Here is a 24,169-nt window from a genome sequence, read left to right as displayed (position 1 = left end):
GCTGCTACCTTCACGAAAAACCCAAAATCATAAAATGTCTATATTTTTTAGAGTTCTGAGTAGTTCTCAAAGAGTTCTAGAGTTCTTGCTAGGTTAGACCAATAGTTCTACGAAAATAAAGATTTTAACACGACTTTAAAGTTTCGTTGCTAACTTCACGTAAAACCAAAAATGATAAAATATCTATATTTTTTAGAGTCCTGAGTAGCACTCAAAGAGTGCTAGAGCTCCTGCTAGGTTAGAGCAATAGTTCTGGGTAAATAAAAATTATATAATGATTTAAAGTTTCGGTGCTACCTTCACGCAACACCAAAAATCATTAAATGTCTATATTTTTAGAGTTTTGAGTAGCAGTCAATGAGTTCTAGAGTTCTTGATAGGTTAGACCAATAGTTCTGGGTAAATAAAGATTTTATAGCCATTTTATTGTTGAGGAGCTACCCTCACGCAAAAACAAAATTCATAAAATCTCTATATTTTTTAGAGTTCTTAGTAGCACTCGAAGAGTTCTAGAGTTCTTGATAGGTTAGACCAATAGTTCCGGGTAAATAAAGATTTTATAGCGATTTTAAAGTTTCGGCGCTGACTTCACGTAGAACCAAAAATCATAAAATCTCTATCCTTTTTAGAGTTCTGAGTAGCACTCAAAAAGTTCTAGAATTAGGGATGGTACCGAGACCGAGACCGAGACGGACTTTTATATACCGAGACGAGACCGAGACCGAGACGGACTTTTAAATACCGAGACGAGACCGAGACCGAGACAGACCTCTATTAATCGAGACGAGACCGAGACGAGACTTAGGTCAGTCTCGATAGTCTCGGTCTCGTCTCGAATATTGATATTGATGTATACTAAAATTACCTTCATTCAAAATTTGTTTCGTTGCTGTATTAGGTAATATGAGAACGGTTGACTGATGTACAGTGGCGTATTTAGAGGGTGGTTATCAGGCTCAAACCCCTCCCGAAATAAATTTGTGATCATTTTTTGCATTGCACGTACAACGGAAATGTTTATTACTCGTTCCTCAATTCTCTCCCTAAACAAAAGCCACTGCTGATGCAAATATAATTCTCTCTCTCTCTCCATATATATATATATATATATATATATATATATATATATATATATATATATATATATATATATATGGTCGCGGTGCCACCCAGGACCGCCCTGCATGGGTTCTCGGTGCCCAACTTTAATTTTAAATGGAAGCAAGGGGTGAGTGATACCTCGTTCGATATATCTTTAAAAACTAAAAAGCGTTCTGGCAAAAGATCTTTCATATCGGGCACTGTATTCAAAATGGCCGCCAAGATATGTTGCCTCTACCAGATACAGTAAAACGTGCAGTACCACTAATATGAAAACGGTTGAACATAAAGGAACTGAACAACAACTCAAATAGAAAATGTCATGTGGCACATCGATTGATATTGTCGCAGAGGCTTCCAAGGCCACCCTTCATGGGGGCCCAGGGCGCAACTTCAATATTGTAAATGGAAACATGGGGTGAGTGATACCTCGTCCGACATATCTTTAAAAACTCAAGAGTGTTGTTGCAAAAGATGTCCATATGGATAACCGTTTTCAAAATGACCACCAAGACATACATGGTACTTGCATCAGATAAAACGTCCAGTATCACTAATATGCAAACACCAGAACAAATATTCGAATAGAAAATCACAGAGGGTATTTGTCATTCTATATCTCGGGAATGTTGCAACTGTCAAAAAGATGATTAGAGTGGAAGTACCATAATGGAAAGGAAGAAATCTAACTCCTAGAAAATTATTGCTCCAACCTCACTCCGTAAGTGAGTGAAGCGGGAAGGATCGGTGGAATTGCAGATGAGAGCCTTAGTTTTTGCAAATTGTATCTACGAAACAAAGTTATTTGAAATATGTTTTTATAAGAGATAAATGTGTCTGTAATGGGATAAAGTATGTAAAATTCTTGTTAAATGGTACCTTCCATTTTGATTGCAAGCAATGGTTTAATGCAAAAATGAATCAACTGAAATGCGAAAGAAAATTGTCGAACAATGCAATTTTAGAACAATATTTAAAACATTGGTTTCGTTCAATAGTCGTCTGCATGATATTGGTTCGCTTCTTTTCCTTCTGTCTTCTTGCAAGTGATAGAATATGAGTTTCACTGAGATGTTGTTCACAGTTACATTCCGAATAACTTTCAACGGTAATTTCAGTTGTGATCCTTAGTAACGAAACGGTACATACTGATGCAGATATGCCCCAAAAATCTTGCACGCATTGCGTTAAATTATCAGGGGCGGGCAAAAGTTTGTTAAACTTGAATTTCACCTTATTTTTATTCACCTTATTTCACTTTATTTTTATTCATTATAGTACCAGTCATTTGTACACACAAGTGTTTCAGACAAACCATATCTATTGCAAATAAAAGTGAGGTTCTCATTTGAGATTTTACCATTCATTCCCGCTTCACGTACTTACGGACAGAGATCGGAAAGATAATTTTCTATCGCTTCCTCTTTTGCATCATGTCAATTATACGTTAATAATCTTTTTCTCCGTTGCATTTAACTTGAGCTATGGAATGATAAATACCATCTGTGCTTTCCTATACGAGATTTATTCTGTTCGTTTATCTCCAACTATTTTCATATTACGGGTCTAGTACTACTGGACGTTTTATCAGATACAGGCACCATGCCTTGGCTGCCATTTTGAAAATGGTGACCCATATGAAAAATCTTTTGCCACAACACTGTTTAGTGTTTCAAGATTTATCCAAAGACGTATCACTTGACCCATATTTCGGTTTCAAATTTCTAAGTTTGGCCACCTTGAAAGGTAGCCCTAGGAGCACTGCGAGAACATTACTAGACGCGCCCCATGCCTTTCCTGTTTCACTTTTTGACTGTTCGTTTATCCCCAACTGCTTTCATATTAGTGGTACTGGACGTTTTATCAGATACAGGCACCACGCCTTGGCGGCCATCTTGAATATGGTGACCGATATGAAAAATATTTTGCCACAACGCTTTTTACTTTTTAAAGATCTATGGAACGAGGTGTTACTCGCCCCATGTTTCTATTTAAAATTTTAAAGTTCGGTCCTGGGAGCCCATGAAGGGCGGGCCCGGGAAGCACCGCGACAAAACCGTTCGGTGTGCCCCATTGAATTTCCTATTTGAGTTTTTGTTCTGTTCATTTATGTTCAATCGTTTTCGAGATATCTCCGTGGAAAGATTAAAATGGGCCATCCTGGATATACAATATACAACCACGGATCCAGTATATGATCAAGGGAGGGGCTAAACCATGGTTTACCGCTTTATCCAGTGTAAAGAAAATAGGATTTAAGCCCATTTTATCCAGTGTATACCTAAGCGTTAAGGGGGGCTATAGTACCTATAGCCTTCCCCTAGAATCTGCGATATATATATATATATATATATATATATATATATATATATATATATATATATATATATATATATATATATATATATATATATTAAAAATGCTGAAATTTTGTACCAAGTCGGAAAATTCTTCTAGATACTCTGCAATATCACTAGATAAACAAACAATGTTGCTAAAACAAAATAAAGTTGTGTTTTCTCAAATTGATCTACGTAAAGTATTACATATTTCTAATTTAGTTATTTAACAAAAACCACAATAGCCCATACATTATTTAGTATAACAAAGGACATTACAGTATCACTAACATCAACATTTTGGAGATCTCTAATAACTCAAATGGTATGCAGTCTCATGGTATGGTCTCATCATGTAGATGCTTCCAAAAGACTTAAATTCTTATAACGCCATTTACAACAATTGTTATTTCAAATCGTTTCAGAGATACCAAACACATTGGTAGTGGTGGTCATACTGCTTAAAATGACGTATTTGTATTAAATTTTTATAATGATTATTGCTTTCCTTTGCTTCTATAACATTACAACAATAGTTTTTGGTGGTTTTAATTACAAGTCGCAGTTACATTATTTTAAGCAGTGTTGCCCACTTAAATAAATTGCTAAATATTATTCTAAATATGTGCAAATAACGTAGATAAACTGCAAAATATTTAAACTTACTCGTAATTTGTTTTATGGTGCAAGAATGATTTCAAGAGACGACGTTTTTCATAATATTTGGGCTACTTACAATGTTAATGTTTAAGTCTTCGTTCCAGAAATACATGTAAATGCAAATTGTAACTGAAATTAAATTTAACTGATACATTTTCAGTAACAATAGTTGTTCCCCCTAAGCCTTAGGCCTGGTGTACACTTTAGGTTAAGACCGTGCTTAATTAAAAGTTCTAATGACACCCTAATTACATTTCACTTGCTTTAGTTGGACCACCGACCACCTCAAACTCGATCCATACCATATAGCTATATGTAATTTTTCAAGGACTTACAGTTAGTAATACACAGTGTTCATTTTTGTTTTGTTTTGTTTTGTTTCACTTGATGTCCCAAAGTTATGCTAGGGCGGCTAAAGGAGACGTGGAGCTAATGATTATAGTGGAATCTGAACCACTTCGGTCGTTCAACATTACCCCTACCGGAAATTGAACTCGGGACCATGCGAACCGAAATCAAGCGTGCTATCCGCTAGACCAAATGGGGGTCCTCACATTGTGTTGATTTAAATCATTCAGTCATGTTGCCAGATCTGAAGACTAAAAAGGTGCGTGTCTGTATTTCGAAAGTAGCGAATTCGAACTATTTGTAGCCCAAATAGATAGAAATGAATACTGATGGTGCTAATGAAATAATTTAATATGAGCTGGAAAATGTGCTGGACGTATTGCAAGAAGAAATTATGATCGACGGACGAAAACAATTTTAGACTGGATACCACGAGACAAAGAGAGCCTAGGAAACCTCCGCATACAAGAAGGTGTGACGAAATCAAGAACCACTGAGGAGTAACCTGGAAAAGAATTGCCCAAGTTAGATAGTTGTGGAGAAGACTTGGAAAGACCTTCATCCAACAGTGGATTGACAATGGTTGATTATGATGATGGTGATGATTTTATTATATCTGGACCTCAAGGGTAAACTAAATCAAGTCATAATTTCGTAATTTTACAGAAGCGAAAAACCGGTTCCTCAACTGAGATCTATAGTACTGTTTTTCAAACTTACTAAGTAGTTACAAAGTAGTTGGATGCTTACAAAGTTACATTATTACACCACTAGAAAGAACATAGTCTATTAAAAAAAGCATTCTTAACTCAATTTCGGCCAAACAGTGACTTAGCATAGTCTACCACTAAAGTTCATATATATATTAGATCTATTAGCTAAGGTAGGGTAAAAATGGATCCAAAATTGAATGCAAGTCGTAGAGCGAAAATATCTTTTTGACTATTCAATCCTTCATGCTGCAGCAAAACTACGAAAATTAATACAAAATATAACTAGAAAGTTGAGAATCACTTGTTTTGGCGACTGAGAAAAAATAGATACAGATAATTCGAATTACCTATATACTTATATAATATGTATGTCCATGTTTCGTAAGTAATTTTCAATCAATATAAAATTTCAACGTAATGAACACACGATTAATTTTCTCGAATAAAGATTTCATGCACCGCTGAGAGCTCAGGAATAAGATTAATCAATGTTACAGCACTGGATATGTGCTTATGTATTGCATTACGACCTCATGAACTTGTATAAGAAACAGAATGCACTTAAAATGAGACGCGAGCTATATGAAACATCGGACTTTAAATCTAACTTGTTTTCTAATCCAACCCGAGACCATAGATAGCAAAGATGAGTGTAGTAGCTCCCACCACAAGGTTCAGGACGTTCGTGTTATAAAGTGTCAATTAAACACAGAGATGTGAAAAGGTAATAAACCATTTCATCAATTTGAAACAAAATACGTATATTGTAGTAATAATTTACTCTATTTGGTAAGATATGAACGTTATATTCTGTTTTGAAAATGACAGTCAAAGCAGAATGTATTGATAATAAATGACAAATTGTAAAGTTTCAATTTCGGTACGATTAAATACATTCGTGCTGGTGAGTGTTGCGTTTTCCGTTAGGAGATATCGAACAATTCTGATTCAAAGGATGTAAATAAACTACTGTATAGTACTGGAGTTAATTTAATAGAGTTTAATTGTATAGGCAGTACTGAGGCTATATGAGACAAAGTCTATTGCTGAAAGTGAAATATGGATTACTATTAGTGTTTTAGGGTGATATACCCACTGATCATTGAACTGGAATACACACATGGAAAACATTAGCACTAGCAAATTAGCTATGAACAGGTACACCATACCATAATTCTAAGTCAAAAATGAAAGGAAAAATAAGGGGAAACGACAGACTGTTCGAGAATAATACTTTCACTATTTTAATTTCACACTATTTATTTCGAGACTTTCGAGACTTTCGAGACGAGACCGAGACTTGGTACTCGAGACCGAGACCGAGATCGAGACAAGCTTCTGTTTACCGAGACGAGACCGAGACCGAGACGGTGATTTTTTTACTCGAGACGAGACCAAGACCGAGACCGTTATTTATCAACCGAGACGAGACCGAGACTGTACAAAGTCTCGTCTCGTCTCGTCTCGATACCATCCCTATCTAGAATTCTTGCTCGGTTAGACCAATAGTTCTAGGAAAATAAAGATTTTATCGCGACTTTAAAATTTCGCTGCTAACTTCACGTAACACCAACAATTTTAAAATATCTATATGTTTTAGATTTCTGAGTAGCACTCAAAGAGTTCTAGAGTTCTTGCTAGGTTAGACCAATAGTTCTGTATAAATAAGGATTTTATAGCGATTTTAATGTTTCGCTGCTAACTTCATTTAAAATCAAAAATCTTAAAATCTCTATATTTTTCTAGAGTTCTGAGTAGCACTTCAAGAGTTCTAAAGTTTCTCATGAAAAGTTAGAACAATTGTCGCAAGATAAGGTGATAAATGGGAAATAAATGTTTCGTCATAATCTGATCACATATGCAATCGTTGGAAATCATTAAGAAATATATAACATGTGCCTAATAAAATTCAAACAATGTTACCCAAAGCATAGAAATCGACAATTGCAGGTGCGTGAAGTTGGCAGGACCACTAACAGCTCAAATTCTGAAACTCGGTGGAGAATTTGAGTAGAATCTGTGCTCTCAGAAAAACCAACTCCCAGAATTTGGGCTTTCAATTTAAAGGCTCTAAGTTCATGTGGAAGGTGGGCCTGCCAACTTCAAGCTCCAGGACCACCGAAAGCTCAAATTCTCAAACTCCGTCCAGATATTCACTAGAATTTGAGCTTTCCAAAAAAAAACTCTAGAAATTTGAGCTTTCGACTTAAAGGGTCTAAGTCCACTTAAAAGCTGCAATTTTGAACACATAGAACCAAGACACCAATAGTTCAAATTCTGATACTCCGTGCACATATTGAGTAGAATTTGAGCTCTCAGAAAAAAACAACTCCCGGAATTTGGTTAATGATTTCCAACGATTGCATGTGTGATCAGGAGATCACTTTAAATGCTCTAAGTCCATGTGAAAGGTGGTCCTGCCAACTTCACGCTGCAGGACCACCGAAAGCTTAACTTCTCAAACTCCGTCCAGATATTCAGTAAAATTTGAGCTTTCAAAAAAATCAACTCCCGGAGTTTGAGCTTTCAATTTTTAGGGTCTATGTCCACTTCAAAACTGCTTTCGGTGGTACTGCAGCGTAAAGTTGGCAAGACCAACTTTCACATAGACTTAGAGCCTTTAAATTGAAAGCTCAAATTCTGGAAGTTGTTTTTTCTGAGAGCTCAAAATCTACTCAATATCTTCACGGAGTTTCAGAATTTGAGCTGTTGGTGTCCTGGTACGATGTGTTCAAAATTGCAACTTTTAAGTGGCCTTAGACCCTTTAAATTGAAAGCTCAAATTCCGGGAGTTGGATTTTTGAAAGCTCAAATTCTACTGAATATCTGGACGGAGTTTGAGAATTTGAGCTTTCGGTGGTCCTGCAGTGAGAAGTTGGCAGGTCCACCTTTCACATGGACTTAGAGCCTTTAAATTGAAAGCTCAAATTCTGGGAGTTGGTTTTTCTGAGAGCTCAAATTCTACTCAAATTCTGCACCGAGTTTCAGACTTTGAGCTGTTAGTGGTCCTGCCAACTTCACGCACCTGCAATTGTCGATTTCCATGTTTTGGGTAACATTGTTTGAATTTTGTTAGGCACGTGTTATATACTTCTTAATGATTTCCAACGATCGCATGTGTGATCAGTAGATTATGACGAAACATTTATTTCCCATTTATTCCCTTATTTTACGACAATTGATCTAACTTTTCATGAGAAACTTTAGAACTCTTGAAGTGCTACTCAGAACTCTAGAAAAATATAGAGATTTTAAGATTTTTGATTTTGAATGAAATTAACAGCGAAACTTTAAAATCGCTATAAAATCTTTATTTACCCAGAACTATTGGTTTAATCTATGAGGAACTCTAGAACTCTTTGAGTGCGACTCAGAACTCTAAAAAATATAGACATATTATGACTGTTGGTTTTGCGTGAAGTTAGGACCGACACTTTAAATCATTATAAAATATTTATTTACCCAGAACTATTGGTCTAACCTTGCAAGAACTCTACACCTCTTTGAGTTCTACTCAGAACTCTAAAAATTATAGACATTTTGAGATTTATGGTTTTACGTGAAGTTAGCACCGAAACTTTAAAATCCCTATAAAATCTCTATTTACCTAGAACTATTGGTCTAATCTATCAGGAATCTATCAGGAGTGCTAGTCAGAACTCTAAAAAAATATAGATTTTAAGATTTTTGGTGTTGCGTGAAGTGAGCACCGAAACTTTAAAATCGCTATAAAATCTTTATTTGCCCAGAACGATTGGTCTAACCTAGCAAGAACTCTAGAACTCTTTGAGTGCTACTCAGAACTCTAAAAAAATATAGATTTTAAGATTTTTGGTGTTGCGTGAAGTGAGCACCGAAACTTTCAAATCGCTATAAAATCTTTATTTACCCAGAACGATTGGTCTAACCTAGGAAGAACTCTAGAACTCTTTGAGTGCTACTCAGAACTCTAAAAAATATAGAATTTTAAAATTTTTGGTTTTATTTGAAGTTAGCAGCGAAACTTTAAAGTCCCGATAAAATCTTTATTTTCCTAGAACTATTGGTCTAACCTAGCAAGAACTCTAGAACTCTTTGAGTGTTACTCAGAACTCTAAAAAATATAGAGATTTTGAGATTTTTGGTTTTACGTGAAGTTAGCACCGAAACTTTAAAATGGCTATAAAATGTCTATTTACCCAGAGCTGTTGGTCCAATCTATCAGGAACTGTACAACTTTTTGAGTGCTGCTCAGAACTCTAAAATGTATATTTTATGATTTTAGATTTTGCGTGAAGTTAGCACCGAAACTTTGAAATCGCTATAAAATCTTTATTTACCCAGAACTATTGGTCTAACCTATCAAGAACTCTAGAACTCTGTCAGTGCTACTCAGAACTCCAAAAAATATAGACATTTTATTATTTTTGTTTTTGCGTGAGGGTAGCTCCTCAACTTTACAATGGCTATAAAATCTTTATTTACCCAGAACTATTGGTCTAACCTAGGAAGAACTCTAAAACTCTTTGAGTGCTAGTCAGAACTCTAAAAAAATACAGAGATTTTAAGATTTTTGTTTTTACGTGGTTAGCACCAAAACTTTAAAATCGTTATAAAATCTTTATTTACTGAGAACTATTGGTCTAACCTATCAAGAACTCTAGAACTCTTTGAGTGCTACTCAGAACTCTAAAAAATATAGAGATTTTAAGATTTTTGGTGTTGCGTGGACTGACCACCGAAACTTTAAAGTCGCTATAAAATCTTTATTTATCCAGAACTATTGGTCTAACCTATCAAGAACTCTAGAACTCTTTGAGTGCTACTCAGAACTCTAAAAAAATATAGAGATTTTAAGATTTTTGGTGTTGCGTGAAGTGAGCACCGAAACTTTAAAATCGCTATAAAATCTTTATTTACCCAGAACTAGTGGTCTAACCTAGCAAGAACTCTAGAACTCTTTGAGTGCTACTCAGAACTCTAAAAAATAAAGACATTTTAAGATTTTTGGTGTTGCGTGAAGTTAGCACCAAAATTTTAAAATCGCTATAAAATATTTATTTACCCAGAACTATTGGTCTAACCTATAAAAGACCTCTAGAACTCTTTGAGTGCTATTCAGAACTCTAAAAAAATATCGATTTATTAAACTTTTGGTCGCTAACTTCACGGGGGTTTCTAGAAGTGGTTCCAAATATAATATATTGTTTTTAACTATTTGGTTCATCTGCGAATCTAATTTACTCGCCATTGATCCTTGGGCCGTAGTGCGTTTCGGAATTCCGCACCCTTAGAAATTCAAGCCATATGAGCGTTACTTGCCTCATACATACCGAATTTATCTACGGCCTTCTCCCATTTATGGAAAGCCTCCTTAGTAACGTGTCCTCAGATTTTGGAATATTTTCGCAGAATGCAAGACAATAAATGCAAAAAGCACTATCTTCATCAACGTTATATTCTAACCAACTAAATTGCCTATACCTCTCAGATCGAAACCGGCAGCCAGTTTTATTGGGGTAGTTTTCAATTGTGTTCGTAAGAGACCTAGACCTACTGCCACAAATGTCTTTGCCTTTTCACATCTTTTGACTCGACCACGATCTTCTGAAACTTCATCTTGTGACACTGTTGTCACAGTAGTACCGACATTTGAATTCTTATCTTCTGACACTATTTTCACACTAGCACTTGAATTCTTATCTTCTCAAACGTAAGAAGTAGATTGTCTAGTCATTATTTCATTATCTCAGCAGGCACCGTCAATATTGCTAAGTTTCGGCTTCTTACTAAAATATTCCAACAAAGTTGTCGACTTTTTTTGAACACTGCATATTAGTCACAACAACTTCCTCTGAAACTTAAGAAATGTTGAAGTATCACAGATAAAATATAAAAAATGAAACCACTATACACCGATACAAGTGATGGCTATATATATATATATATATATATATATATATATATATATATATATATATATATATATATATATATATATATATATATATATATATATATATTAGTGTTGTAAATAGAAAAAAACCGTTCGTATTTTTTCAGAAATGTACGTTTTTTTAAGAAAAAAAAACATTGCCTCTCGTTTTTTTCTAAATTTCGTTTTTTTTCAAATAGTCATTTGTAATGCATCTTACGTCTATTTAAGTATGAAATATTTTTATGTAGGTGTAATCAGCGTAAAATGCAACATAAATTAAACGCTAGACACTGATACGCTACAAATATTTTACAATTTACATGAATACCATACGAATTAACAATTCGGGTTTCAGCAGTTTTCATCAATATCAACTAAGAAATAAAAGTAGAAATGAAATTTTGTTTTCCCGTGAAAGCAGGCCTTTAATATGTACGAAAATAATGTCACGAACAGTATAAAATTCAAACTTGTCTAAAGGTAAAAGCTAATACTAATTTGCCTAATAGTAGTTTTCTAAATATCATCGACTAGATATATATGATATGCAAAGCCGGCTCCACCATATCTGTAACACGTGCATTTGCATGGAGCGGCAAGTTTGGAGGGTCCGGCAAAATCTGTTGTAAGTAGAGACCGGATGTTTAGGGATTAGAAACTTGGAAAATAGGCAGGCAAATAGGCACTTAAAATTTAAAAAATAAGCAGTAAAATAGGCACTAAAAGGTAACTCGAAATGAAGATAAATACTCAATACAATTTAAAAAATAGATTCGTCATAAATAATGTTCAAAGAATATAGCAACATACCTGTTTGTTAATGTCTTCTTTCATTCTATATGTAAAAAACGAAGCTTGATATGTATTTGATGTGTATATACGTATATTATATATATATATATATATATATATATATATATATATATATATATATATATATATATATATATAATATGTATGTATGTATGTATAGAGAGAGAGAGAGAGAGAGAAATTGTAATGTACCATGTGCTTGTGTTATTTACAGTATATAAATTATATATATTTCCCAATTCAGTCTTGTTTCGAAGAAAATGCATAGAATACGCAACATTAGGCACTAAAGCAATTATTTAGGCAGTGAGGGCCGAAATATGCAAAATAAGCAAAGTTAAGTTGGCTTAAATCGAAACTATAATCCCCGATATAAACTTTAAAACGTTATTTTTGATCATATCTTTAGCATTAAAGAACATTAAAGAATATTTTGCCTAACATCCTGTCTCTAATTAGTTATAAGTATATTATTTAAATTAAATATTTCTTGTTGGAAACAGACTTCATGATGATGGTAGTTACATTTATTAAGCTGACCTATTTGAATACTACATTCATAAATTATGTTTAGGTTGCATTAGTTTAAGGTCACATGGACAATGTTAAAGCAAATGGTCGAATCAATTCGGGCACAAATTGCTTGTTTGTTTTCAAATGCAAGAATCCAATTCTCGAATAGTAGTGAATATCTGTTCCACTTAGTAAGTTATCACAGTTTTGATATGACAACATTCTTGTTTTTGTCAGAAACAAGTTCTTTATCATTGAAGATAGAAACAGGCTTTTAAAAAAATATTAACAGGTGTAGAAGAAAAATCAAGAAATAAAGATAAAGAGCTAGTTGCACTGGAATTACAAACTGATACATTGAGATTGAAGCTCGACATTGAATTCTATAAAAAAGATTACCATCTTTCTTCTGCAGGTGTGTTTGCTTTATCTTTCACTAACATAATAGATTAATATTTAAAAGAAAAAAAGACAAAACGGGATTGCATTTTTACTAAGTATTTAAGCCTTTCTGAGTGCAACTGCCCCCCCCCCCTTCATTGTTCATGCTCGAGTAGCATACTCAAAATGACGACTTTTAAGATTTCTTCTTTCTGGAGAAAGGGGCAGGCGGCAAATTACGCCATTGCACGGGGCGACAAATTGCCTAGGGCCGGCCGTGTGTATGATGATGAAAGTTGGTAGTTGATAATAATGACACTTCTTGTATATGTACAGGTATATACAAGACATGAATATAGGATGACTCAATTTGAAGTAATGCAGGGTGTTTCAAAATTAATATTAGAGTTTGTAGTATCTATTACAATTAACTTACAAGAGCAACTCAAACAGTTTTGTACATGCATTGTTTCTTCTGTCTGCCGTTAGAAAGAGCAAGTAGCAAAGATGGAGACTAGAGAGCAGAAAGCTTTTTGTGTTTTAATAAAGACTGAATCTGTACAGTGCAACCGTCTGTGTGAAGAATATTAAGGGGACGCTTGCAACTACGTCCTTATCATTTGCAGTTGCTACAGTCTAAAGCCTACAGACTACGGTTTACGTGCCAATTTTGCAAGTGAAATATTGCTGCATAACAATAAAGATTTTCTGGATCGTGTCGTTTTCAGTGATAAATCGACCTTTCACCTAAGAGCTAATATGAACACTCATAATGTTTGCATCTGGCCGTCAGCAAATCCTCAGGAGATGGTACAGTTGAAACGAGACTCCCCTAAATTGAATGTGTTTTGTGCCATATGGCGGAAAGTTTATGGGCCTTTCTCACCTATCGACTAGATGTGTACCGTGTGACGAATGAATCTTACATCGAACACTTGTAGCCAAGACTGTTTGAGGTGCTCTTTTACGTGATGCATTGCTCATAATTGTACGTAAAATGTAATAAGTACTATGAAGACTTAAAACCTCGATATTCCTTTTGAAACACCCTGCATTTCTCACCAACAGTGTTAGAACTAAGATGTAAAAAGGAGAGAAAATTTTCCTTATAAAGTTATTGTTTACAACAACGATATTATTATTAGTCGAGACTATAACTGCAACAACAACACGGGTTAGTATTAAAAAAAATGTAATCAAATGTACACCAGGTGGCCAAAGTGGCATTTGGCCAAGGTGGCACACACGGCTGTGTCACTTTTTGAATCCGCTCCTGTGTAGACACTAATTAAGATATCGGGATAGTTTATCAGATTAATTTCTTTTTCTTTTGGTGTCGAATTTCCTTCTCAAATTTCACCCCAATCAAAAATTCGAGAATTTTCTAATTTCGAATTTCCTTTATTTCTTTTTTCCTTGTAGCTTCCTTCGTTGTAGAAACACCTCCTTAAGACTTGCCAGATAGATACCTCGGATGGATACCTTACTGTTGACGTCAATGGAACGGGCCTGCGAGTAGTGTTGCCAATTAGGGAAATTAAAACTTCCCTAAATTTGGGCAAAAAATTCGAGATTTTTGTTTATAAATCAGTACCTATACGTCCGAGTGCAAGTCAACTTACGCCAATCGAACATTTGTCTTACTTAACAAACGCAAGTACAGATCGTTACAATGGGGTAATTAGGGGGCGCACGAAAAATACGTATTTAAGTTCTAACCCTTGATTTTTCTAGTTTTTCCCTTTTATGTTTACCGTAATATATTTTTGGTAATTAGAAGCTTTGTTCCTTAAACATCGCCATAATACTTGTAGGATATATTAGTGGTGTAGCACTGTTTTATTTACGATAGTTTGCGTCTGTCTGGTAGCAGTATTGCCAGATACATAAAATTTTAATTCCAGATTTTAGGGGGAAATTTTGGGAAAATTATCTGTTTTGTCTCTATTATTTCCCTCTTGTTGGCTACATGGAAACAAACGTACCAGTATCTGGAAGTCTCGTCTTTGCCCTACACAACGCACTATAGAAATATTAGTAGGATTGTTGGAATTATTTCTTTTTACGTAGGTTCTAGTTTCTTTCTATAAACTGGTAATCTGTCTTAAAATGTCCCAATAATCTCTATCGTGCTACTACAGCCATGCTACTACAAAATCACTACTTCCCAAATCTTCTCAAGTTGTTTTATTCTCAATCAGAACCTATCTGATTATTTTCTTTACAACTCATTACCATCATACACTCTTCTACTCATATTTATCATCCATTTAAGCTCTAACACAAATATCTGCAACGGCCTCTTCCAAATATCTTCATTAAACTCTTCCATGAATCTAATCTCTATAATCTCTACATCATCTCTATATTTGCACATACTCATACTATCTTAGCAACGGCTAGTGTCACATTTTAAAACCCTTTTTACCTACCTACTCTTTTATTCCAACCAGGATAATTAGGGGAAGTGCAGTTGAGGTTTACACTAGACCTTGTTCTCTAATTGGAAAGATAACTGATTTTTTTAAAGGTAGAATGAGATATTTTTTATTGACATGCTTACTTTATTATATATCGTCACAATACTTGTAGGATATATTAGAGGGATACCAGAGCTTATTTTAAGGTAGTTTGTGTGTTTCTGATAGCAGTGTTGCCAGCTACAGAACATTTTAATTCCAGACTTTGGGGGCAATTTTTTAAAAAAAATCCCTTTTTTGTTTCTATTATTTCCCTCTTGTTGGCTACACTCGAACAAACGTACCAGTGTCTAAAAGCATTGTCCTTAGCCTACACAGCGCACCATAATAAGTTTCACTAGAATAATTAGGAGAGGTACAGTTGAGGTTTATAATAAACCATTATCTGGAAATGGTAAGAAAATGGTGAATTTCTGAGGTAGAATGAGATATATTTTAAAATTTCATGCTTACTTTGTTAGAAATCGCCATGATACTTGTAGGGTATATTCTTGGAGTACTAAGGTTTATTTTCAGATAGTTTTCGTCTGTCTGATAGCAGTGTTTCTAGCCAAAACAATTAATTCCCTATTTTAGGTGAGAAATTCGGAAAATTTCCTCTTTCCCCTTTATTATTACCCTCTTGTTGGCTCCATTGAAACAAATGTACCACTACCTGAAAGCTTTCTCTTTGGCCTACATAACGCACCATAAAAAGTTTCAATAGAATAATTAGAGAAGCTGTAGCTCGGGCATATCTGTTGATTTTTGCTTCTGAGGCGTAAAAAGTGTCAAAATTTCATGTGTATGATGACAGAGAATTTATTCTTTCCCTCTTTGAATTGAAGCCAGCGACTTCAGGATTTCACTGGAACTTGTCAACACACCAAAGAATTTTTTAGGTGACTTGACCCCATATAACAGCAATGGTGCTAGATACAAAAAATTTGAAATTCGGTTAGGGATTTTTTTGTAAATTTTCACCCCTACATTTTCCTCAATAATTTCCCATTCGTTGGCAACACTGCCATGCAACTTACACCAAAAAATAGTCACATCCATTTTCTAAGAAAAAAAGGCCTTAACCATATCAATCGAATGAATGGTTTTTGAGCAATAAGTCACTAACTGAAAATGTAGGAAAATGTCAAAAATGACCTTGGTCCGAAAGGAATAATCTCACAATTTTGCTCGTATAGGTACAAAGAAACAAACGATTTGTAAGTTACGAGGGCTCCGACTCAAGTTCTGTTGATTATTTCAATAATCTGCAACATAAGTCAATAAATAATAGTAGCCAGAAAAAAAAAACAGACATTTGAAAAAAAACATGAAAAAGAACGATGTTTTTTATTGAAAAAAAAACTTCACAGAAAAAAAACCGTTTTTTTTACAACACTAATATATATATATATATATATATATATATATATATATATATATATATATATATATATATACAAAAATAAACTTCAAAGGAACTGCTCGCTACAAACACAAATTTCAAATTTCAGAATAAGTAAAGTATATTATTTTTTGTTTGGGTGCCAGGGTGGCTATTAGTAACAATAACTCGTAGTTTTAACCGTACAGTTCTCCCTTTCCTCTTCCCAACAATAGCAGATGTTGCTCTTTTTGTAACTTATAAGGAAAGCAATCAAATTTCTTTTGTATTTAGGACAAGATAACCGACAAAGAGTCGAGTTTTGTATGTCTCTGCGTCCCCTCATAAAACACACCCTGTATCCCTGACAAACCGACTTGCACTTACTTTGACCATCAAAGTACACCGCATCCTCTTTCTACAGCACGCTCAAAGTTCACTGACCTTTATCGAGATGGATGTAGCAAAACATTTATTGCAAGACATTACCAGATGTGGTTAAAATCAGAGTTCAATCCCCGTTATTCTAGAACTTTTTTCAGATTTGAAGACAGTCTACAGTCGAACATTTTATAATAATGTCAGCATAGATGAGAGAAAATTTTTAATAATTGTCCATTCCCTAAGAAATAGCCGGAATCAGTAAGGGAGAAGGTATATGAACATCTCTGAATAGGAGCAAATTATTTTTAGATAAAGCCAAATCCGAAATTTACACTGGGTCTCTGACCCCGCCCCCCCCCAAAAAAACATGTTCAGAATAAGTCCTATCTTTATTCAAATACAAGCATTTCTGATGAGACAGAAAAATAAAGAAATCCTGAATTTGACACTACAGTATATAAATTATTATTACCGTCGTAAAGGAACAAGTAATGTCTGAAATCGAAATAAACCAATACAGTGAGCTATGAACTAATTCAGATCACACGCATCGAAAGCCAGTGACAATTACCCAGCTTAGTAGAGAGGCAGTGTCAGCGCTTAAAGTGAACCGGAATGCACCGGTAGGAAGCTCCGGAAAATTACAGTGCTGTCGGAATTTAGTTCCTGTGCAACCTTGACACTACAAACTTTGTGCATTAATTTTTAATTAATATTTTGGTTCCTTCTATGAAACGACTATTATGCATAATATAATCTATCGAAAACAGATCAGGAACATGGATCAGGAATTATTTACTTACATTATTGGTTGCGTTCTGGCAAATCACTATGGATAAGCGTTCCGGCGAACCGGTAAGCCCTGGGCAGTGTGTATGCCTAACGAGCAGCATTGGAAAGGTGGAGCATGGACACGAACTCTGTTCCGACCTCCCATCCTGACTAGTGATGGGCAGTGGGAATATTCCCTGTGGGAAGGAATTTAAAAATGGGAATATTCCCGGTTTTTTTCCATGGCCTATAAATTCCCGGGAAGGAATTTATTTCTATTTCTCTACTTTATCTTCCAAATTATAAGAACCATATGACTAATTACTTTATTTTAATATATTATGATTTACTTCTAGGTTTTAAAGAATTTGGAGGTTAAAAAATTTAAAAAATTGACGGTACTTTATATAACTTTATATAACGGTACTTTATATGATTTTTTAAGTTCCATTTCCATTTGCACAAAAAAGTAAGGTAATTGTAATGATAATATTAATATTGGGGGGCCAAAACTAGGAAAAAGTAGGATGATTTACGGAAGAAATAAGTTGATAGTGATGTTAAAGTTGTCAAGAAAGTATCGAACATATTTTTTTAAGGCAGTAGGGAATTTATGCAAAACGGAAAGGTAAGTGGAAGTGATTTATGTGAGAAAAGAAAATGAATTATTGGTAACGAAGATAGAAAACAACGTGCCATGCGGGACTCTAACCCGCCTTCATTCGCTAACGCTCGCTCTGCAATGCTGTCTGAATTTAATGTTGGTAACGTAATTTAACGTACGAAACCATAAAACAACCGCATCGGAATAGAATATCGCAAAAAAGTCGGTGCAAAAGCTGGCCCCCAATGCTAAAGAACAGCCAAAATTAGCAAAGTACTAATTTACAAATGATGAAAAGGAACCATTTTGTAAAGTAATTTAGAATTATGTAGTAATAGAGATGAGTACTATTAATAAACCCTGAACCATCATTAGTAATAGACGTCGGTCTGTTTCTTCTCTCTGACTCGAATTTCTGAATAGGTATTCGGACTTCTTTTACATACGAATTAACGTATGAAATTTCGAAAAAATAGGTAGAATGAAAGGTCGTGTATGGCAATGTTACGTGCTAAAATATGAAGATAAGTAAGTATCTTGCAAATTTTGTGAACATAAATATGTATGCGCAAGTGTTGATAAATTGGTGAGGCATGTATCTTCTAGCATTTACCCAATATAATTGGTTTATAACATTTATAACTTTAATGTGTTTATAATATCAGTAATAGAGTCAAGTTGCGTAAATCTACTTATATATAAATTTAAACTGTTACTATTTAATTTACTATATAATTTTTTCTCACATATTTAATTGATAGAACATATTGTAAATAAATATACATTTATGCGTACTCTCTAAATATAATAAAGTGTTAATAAAGTAACGTGGAACATTTCAGAATATACATTTTAAAGAATGCTCTGTGGACAACAGTAATCATATGCTGTGATATAAAAATTAATTCAACTTTGAAATCATAATATAGTAATAGAATGCAATTTTCTTTCTGATTGAACATAAATTCCCGGATAAATTCCCATATTGGGAATCTTCCCGGGAATATTCCCAGGGAATATTCCCGAAAAATATCTTCCCGGGAATTTACCCATCACTAATCCTGACTGAGTGACTGAGGTTTAACCTGGTAGGCCTACCTCTTGTCAGGCCAGGATCGCTGTCTTTTCACTTCCTAGCCCGTCCCCTCTCTTGGCCTAGTTAGTCGCCTGAAAAACTCAATACAGTGAAACGAAATCATAAAATTAAGCAAAACCGTGTCGTATTCGCTGCAGCTTAGTTCACTGATAATACTGGATGACTATCCAAATAAGATAGTTGTCCCCTACCCCCTTCCTAAGTTACGCATATGAAATGACCTTTCAGTGGTGGAGGACAATTGTGAATAATGCAGAAATCTCGGCAGTTCTTATTTCGAGTAGGTTTCCATTTACCTTATGAATTTAGGTGGGGTTTAAAGGAACTCTTTGTTCTAGTTTCAATGTTGAGTTCTGATATGACAGACAATCATGCTTTTAATATAGTTCCATTAACGTAAAACGCAAAGATATTTCATCAGCTAGCACTTGTGGTTAGAACAAGAAATTGATGCGAAAAAACAATTCTTTAGTAGTTAATATATGGTCACTAGAGGGTAGCACAGTCTCCTATACTAATAACCTACAAATGTCGGAAATGAGGAAAAATAAGTAAATATTATTATCTAAAGTGTCAATGAAAATATTTTTCTTTATGACGGTAGACAGCCATTTTCAACATAACGTGAAACCTGTTTAAAGTTTATACTATTTATCTTCATGCTCACAGGTATATTCTATATTTAGAACTACATATAGAAATAAAGCGCGAGGCTCAAAGCAATTTCTATCAAAGTTCCATATTTTAATTTATTTTTGGGTAGGAAAGTTGGTTGTAGTCATTTCGGTGATTCCCAACCTTTCTAAAAGGAAGTAAGTTAAATGTTATGGAAAAGAATTTATAAGGACTTAGAATTCCACTAATAATATTTTTATTAAAGGCCATAATGAGTCATACGCTAACTTGAAATCAATCTCCATTATGAAATTTTAAACAGGCATTCTATTTTTCTAATCAGGAAAGTTAATGCTATTGAAGAAATGGTTTTTAGAGTGTCTAACAGTCAAGAATCAAACGCAAGGAAATAAGAAATAAAACACCTTTTGATTTTTTCTCTTAAGTACGTTAATTCATGCAATGTATGGTTAATATCGAAACCAGAAGTAGTAGTAGATTCCTTGTATTTCCGGTTTCAGTAAACCTATTAGATTGGAGACTTAGTATATTCTTGGGATGCTTAATTCCTCACGTAAAACTGCTTCCCTTTATCTATTACCTACTTCCCTGGTCTACAGCAGTCACCATTAAAACTGGAAGTAATTAATTTCAGCCAGTTTCAGTAAAGAGATCAGAGTAAAGATGGAATATATTCGTCGAATGCTTAACTGAAACCAAAATCAGCTTCTGGCTATCTGTTACTGTTTTTGCTCAATTGGCATCATTGTTAAAAGAATAATTGATTTTTCTACCGCTTCCTGCAGTGCTACCAACTTTACCGACAAATCGCAAAATCTAGTGGATTTGGAGAGACAGGCTGACTTTTTTTTTTTTTTTTTTTTTTGCAGAAACACTAATGAATTTCGAAGTATTCTTTGGACGTTAAATGTTCTTTGATGGTTTTTCGTTTTCTTTTTAAAAATTTCCATATTACTAAATGAGCGATTACTAAGAAATTATTAAAAATAAAATGAAATCTTTCAGTTTAACGTCCTACGATTACCCTCTTCAGGCTACAGGAGACGGATGATTAAATGGTGATGGAAAAATTGGTGGGATGAAAATGTGAGAGAAAACCTGTGGATACAATGTTGTTCACCACAGACTTGTTTGGCCGGGATGCACTTATTCTCAGAAATGAAGTTAAATGCTTATCTGGTGGTTTGTTTCTAATACAACTCTTTCCAAGAAACTCCATTCTTTTCTTTATTCGTCAGATTAGGAATCATATCGAGAGTCATTCAGACAAGTGGTTGTGACCCGCGAGTCCTAGTTTGCTCGTTACTGAACTAGGGCATTTCTAATGAATTTCTAATTATATGTAGTTGCAGTGTGCACTGTACTACATAGTGCTGAGTAATTGACAAATTGAAGTGACTAAAGTGTGCAATCTGTACCTTTTTTTGTTACCCTTAAAAGTGCTGTTTTCTTTTTTAAAAAGGAATAGGTTGAGCTGAAGAAGAAGGAGAAGTATGGAGGAGGAGACATTATTTGTTTGCGAATATGAATATCAATTTTTCTTAATGATTATGATTACTTTATGTTTACTTATGCATGTTTACTTTATGTTGTTTCGCAAAAGAGAGAAAGAAAGGAAAAAGAATGGAAAACTTCGTTTTTAGGCGGGTAAAAAGTAATAATAACTGTTTCAGTGACCTCAGAACCTAATTAGCTACACTTTATCAACAAAAGTTGGCAACAGTGTCGTCTGATTTTAGTATTACCTCCATCAAACAACTTGATTCACAACTTTGAGTTCTCTCGTGGCCTAACGGTTAGTGTACATGCCCTTGGACTGGGAGACCCGCGTTCGATTCTAGGCGAGATCTCATGTACTTCGATTTCACGTTAAGTTGTCTCATATAGCCTCGCTGATGAAAGGGACGCTCAACTTACAAACTCAGATCGATTCCCAACTTTTGATCCTCTGTATTCTGAGAAAATTTTGTGTTGATCCAGAAGATTATTCTGGAGATTTTTTGTCTCCTGGATGCAGACGGACAGGGAAAATGTGATGAGGCTTTGCTAAACGAAACTCCTAAAGAAAATAAATAGTAAATAAAAGAAAGAAACAAAATACCAAACGAGGAACTATCAACTTCCAGAATGTTCCACACGAAATGTGTTCAGAACGAAGTTTCTCTAGAACTGGTAGGCTCAGTATAAGGTGCTGGCAGAAGGGAGGTGTAGACCCAGCATTTCTATCAACAAACCATAATTGTCCTCTATTAAGGAAACACAAACTGTTTCACATTCGTAGAAAGTTAAATAATCTTATTTTTGTATATTATTATTATTATTATTATTATTATTATTATTATTATTATTATTATTATCTTGTATTTAGTATAACACGGGAAATTCAGAAACCATATGCTACTCTTTGTTCTACAAATGGAGTTATATTACTTTCCAGATTGACATCACTGTACCGAATGTACTAAGTTGGAGAAGGCCGTCTGGAAAAAACTCAGGGAAGGGGCACATTCCTGGACAACCTGCAGCAAGATCTACCTATTATAGACTTTATTTCTCTGTGATAGAATGGAAAATAAACAAAATGTACTTAAAAGTGCATACGAGTTAATAAATGAAACAGATCTAAGCTATTTTAATATAAGATTGCATATATAAAAGTCTATAAATAATTAACAATGTTTGTACATCACCTCTATAAACTTCGACTACCAATGTTAAAGTATTTGTGAAATTATTTATTGAAAGAAAATAAGAAGAAAAGAATGAAGATTGTGTGCAGTGTTTGAAATAAATTATATTTATTGAACTTCAAAAAATCACATAATATTAATAATTTATAAGTGAGTCTCATTGTTATTTCATTTTATTTGAGTTAGTTTTCTTGGTTGCAATTTTTTTTAGAATTGTATCTAAATTCAAATTCCTGAGAATTTGCGATCCAATGGACAAAACTGCCAAAGTGGTCAAAGTTATTTTTTTGAACTGATTATCTGAAAAGTTTTTTTTATCCCTTTCAAATTGGAAGAAAGTGCCACATTCACTAGAATTGTGAATAAGCTTGTTTTACAATACATTCTTGTGTGTATTTCCCAACCGAGAGTAGAATAGACATCAGTGTGGGGCCCGAGTCGAAGCAAGAGGTCTAAGTCAGTCCCCACATCACAGTTGGATCTAAAAGGATTCTGGGTATTGCATTGTACGTAACAGAAGCTGGAAAACACGAAAAGAGCATAAAAAGTATTCAACTTGAGTTCTCGTTGAGAAGTACGTTGAGAGTTGTACGTTGAGAAGAATGGGAAAACTTGGGTAACTGGAACTACAAACCAATATAAAGCATTAGGAATAAAAGGAGCAAAAGCTTATAATTTAAAACTTGTAATAGAAAAGTGTTAGGAGATTGTTCGAGAAGAAATTGTACCGAGTGAAGTGCGATGAAAGGAAAACAAGGATGGCAGAGAAATATATAATTAATAGGTAGTGTTAATGATATCCGCGTAACGTGGGTTCTTGCACCACGGCATGGCGCGTCCTCAGATTAGGGATTAGGGAGAACGTCTCTAGATACAGAGGTTAGCTGCGAATATACTTGATAGCAGTGGAGGACAGACGACAAAGAGTGGTCCTCCAGCTTCGCGTTTGGCATGAAGCAAAGAACCTCATTCTGTAGAAATGGCAGTTGTTCATAAAAATACACAAAAGCGTCGGACGGAGACTTATAACTTGGCACGATTAGTGATGGGTAAATACCCGGTAAGATATTTTTCGGGAATGTTCCCGAGAAGATTCCCAAAATTTGGAATCTTCCGGGAATTTATATACAATCACAAAGAATATATACAATACATTCTATTACTATATAATGATTTCAGAATTGTTTCTTTTTATCACAGTATATTATTACTGTTGTCTCCAGAGGATTCTTTAAAATGTATATTTTGGACGGTATTATGTTATTTTATTAATATTTTATTATATTTAGAGAATACTCATAAATGTATATTTACTTACGATATACAAGTTAATATGTGGAAAAAATGGTAGGAAAGGAGG

At 34.4% G+C, this 24,169-nt stretch overlaps 1 protein-coding gene across 1 annotated transcript in view; it reads left to right on the top strand.

The window, feature by feature from the left end:
- LOC145681251 (uncharacterized) overlaps positions 1-22,893 on the top strand; it is a 425,047-nt gene extending 402,154 nt beyond the window's left edge. Inside the window, exon 2 of the mRNA XM_081752816.1 lies at positions 22,557-22,893. Within this exon, the coding sequence (XP_081608942.1) occupies positions 22,557-22,584 (28 nt within the window). The 3' untranslated portion in view covers positions 22,585-22,893. The remainder of the gene's footprint in view (positions 1-22,556) is intronic.
- The last annotated feature ends 1,276 nt before the right edge of the window (positions 22,894-24,169 follow it).

Source organism: Thermobia domestica, chromosome 3, assembly GCF_964235325.1.
Source record: "Thermobia domestica chromosome 3, izTheDome1.hap1.1, whole genome shotgun sequence".
Lineage (NCBI taxonomy): Eukaryota > Metazoa > Arthropoda > Insecta > Zygentoma > Lepismatidae > Thermobia > Thermobia domestica.
Note: the sequence above shows the minus strand (reverse complement) of the source record. Positions and strands in the feature narration are given on the sequence as shown.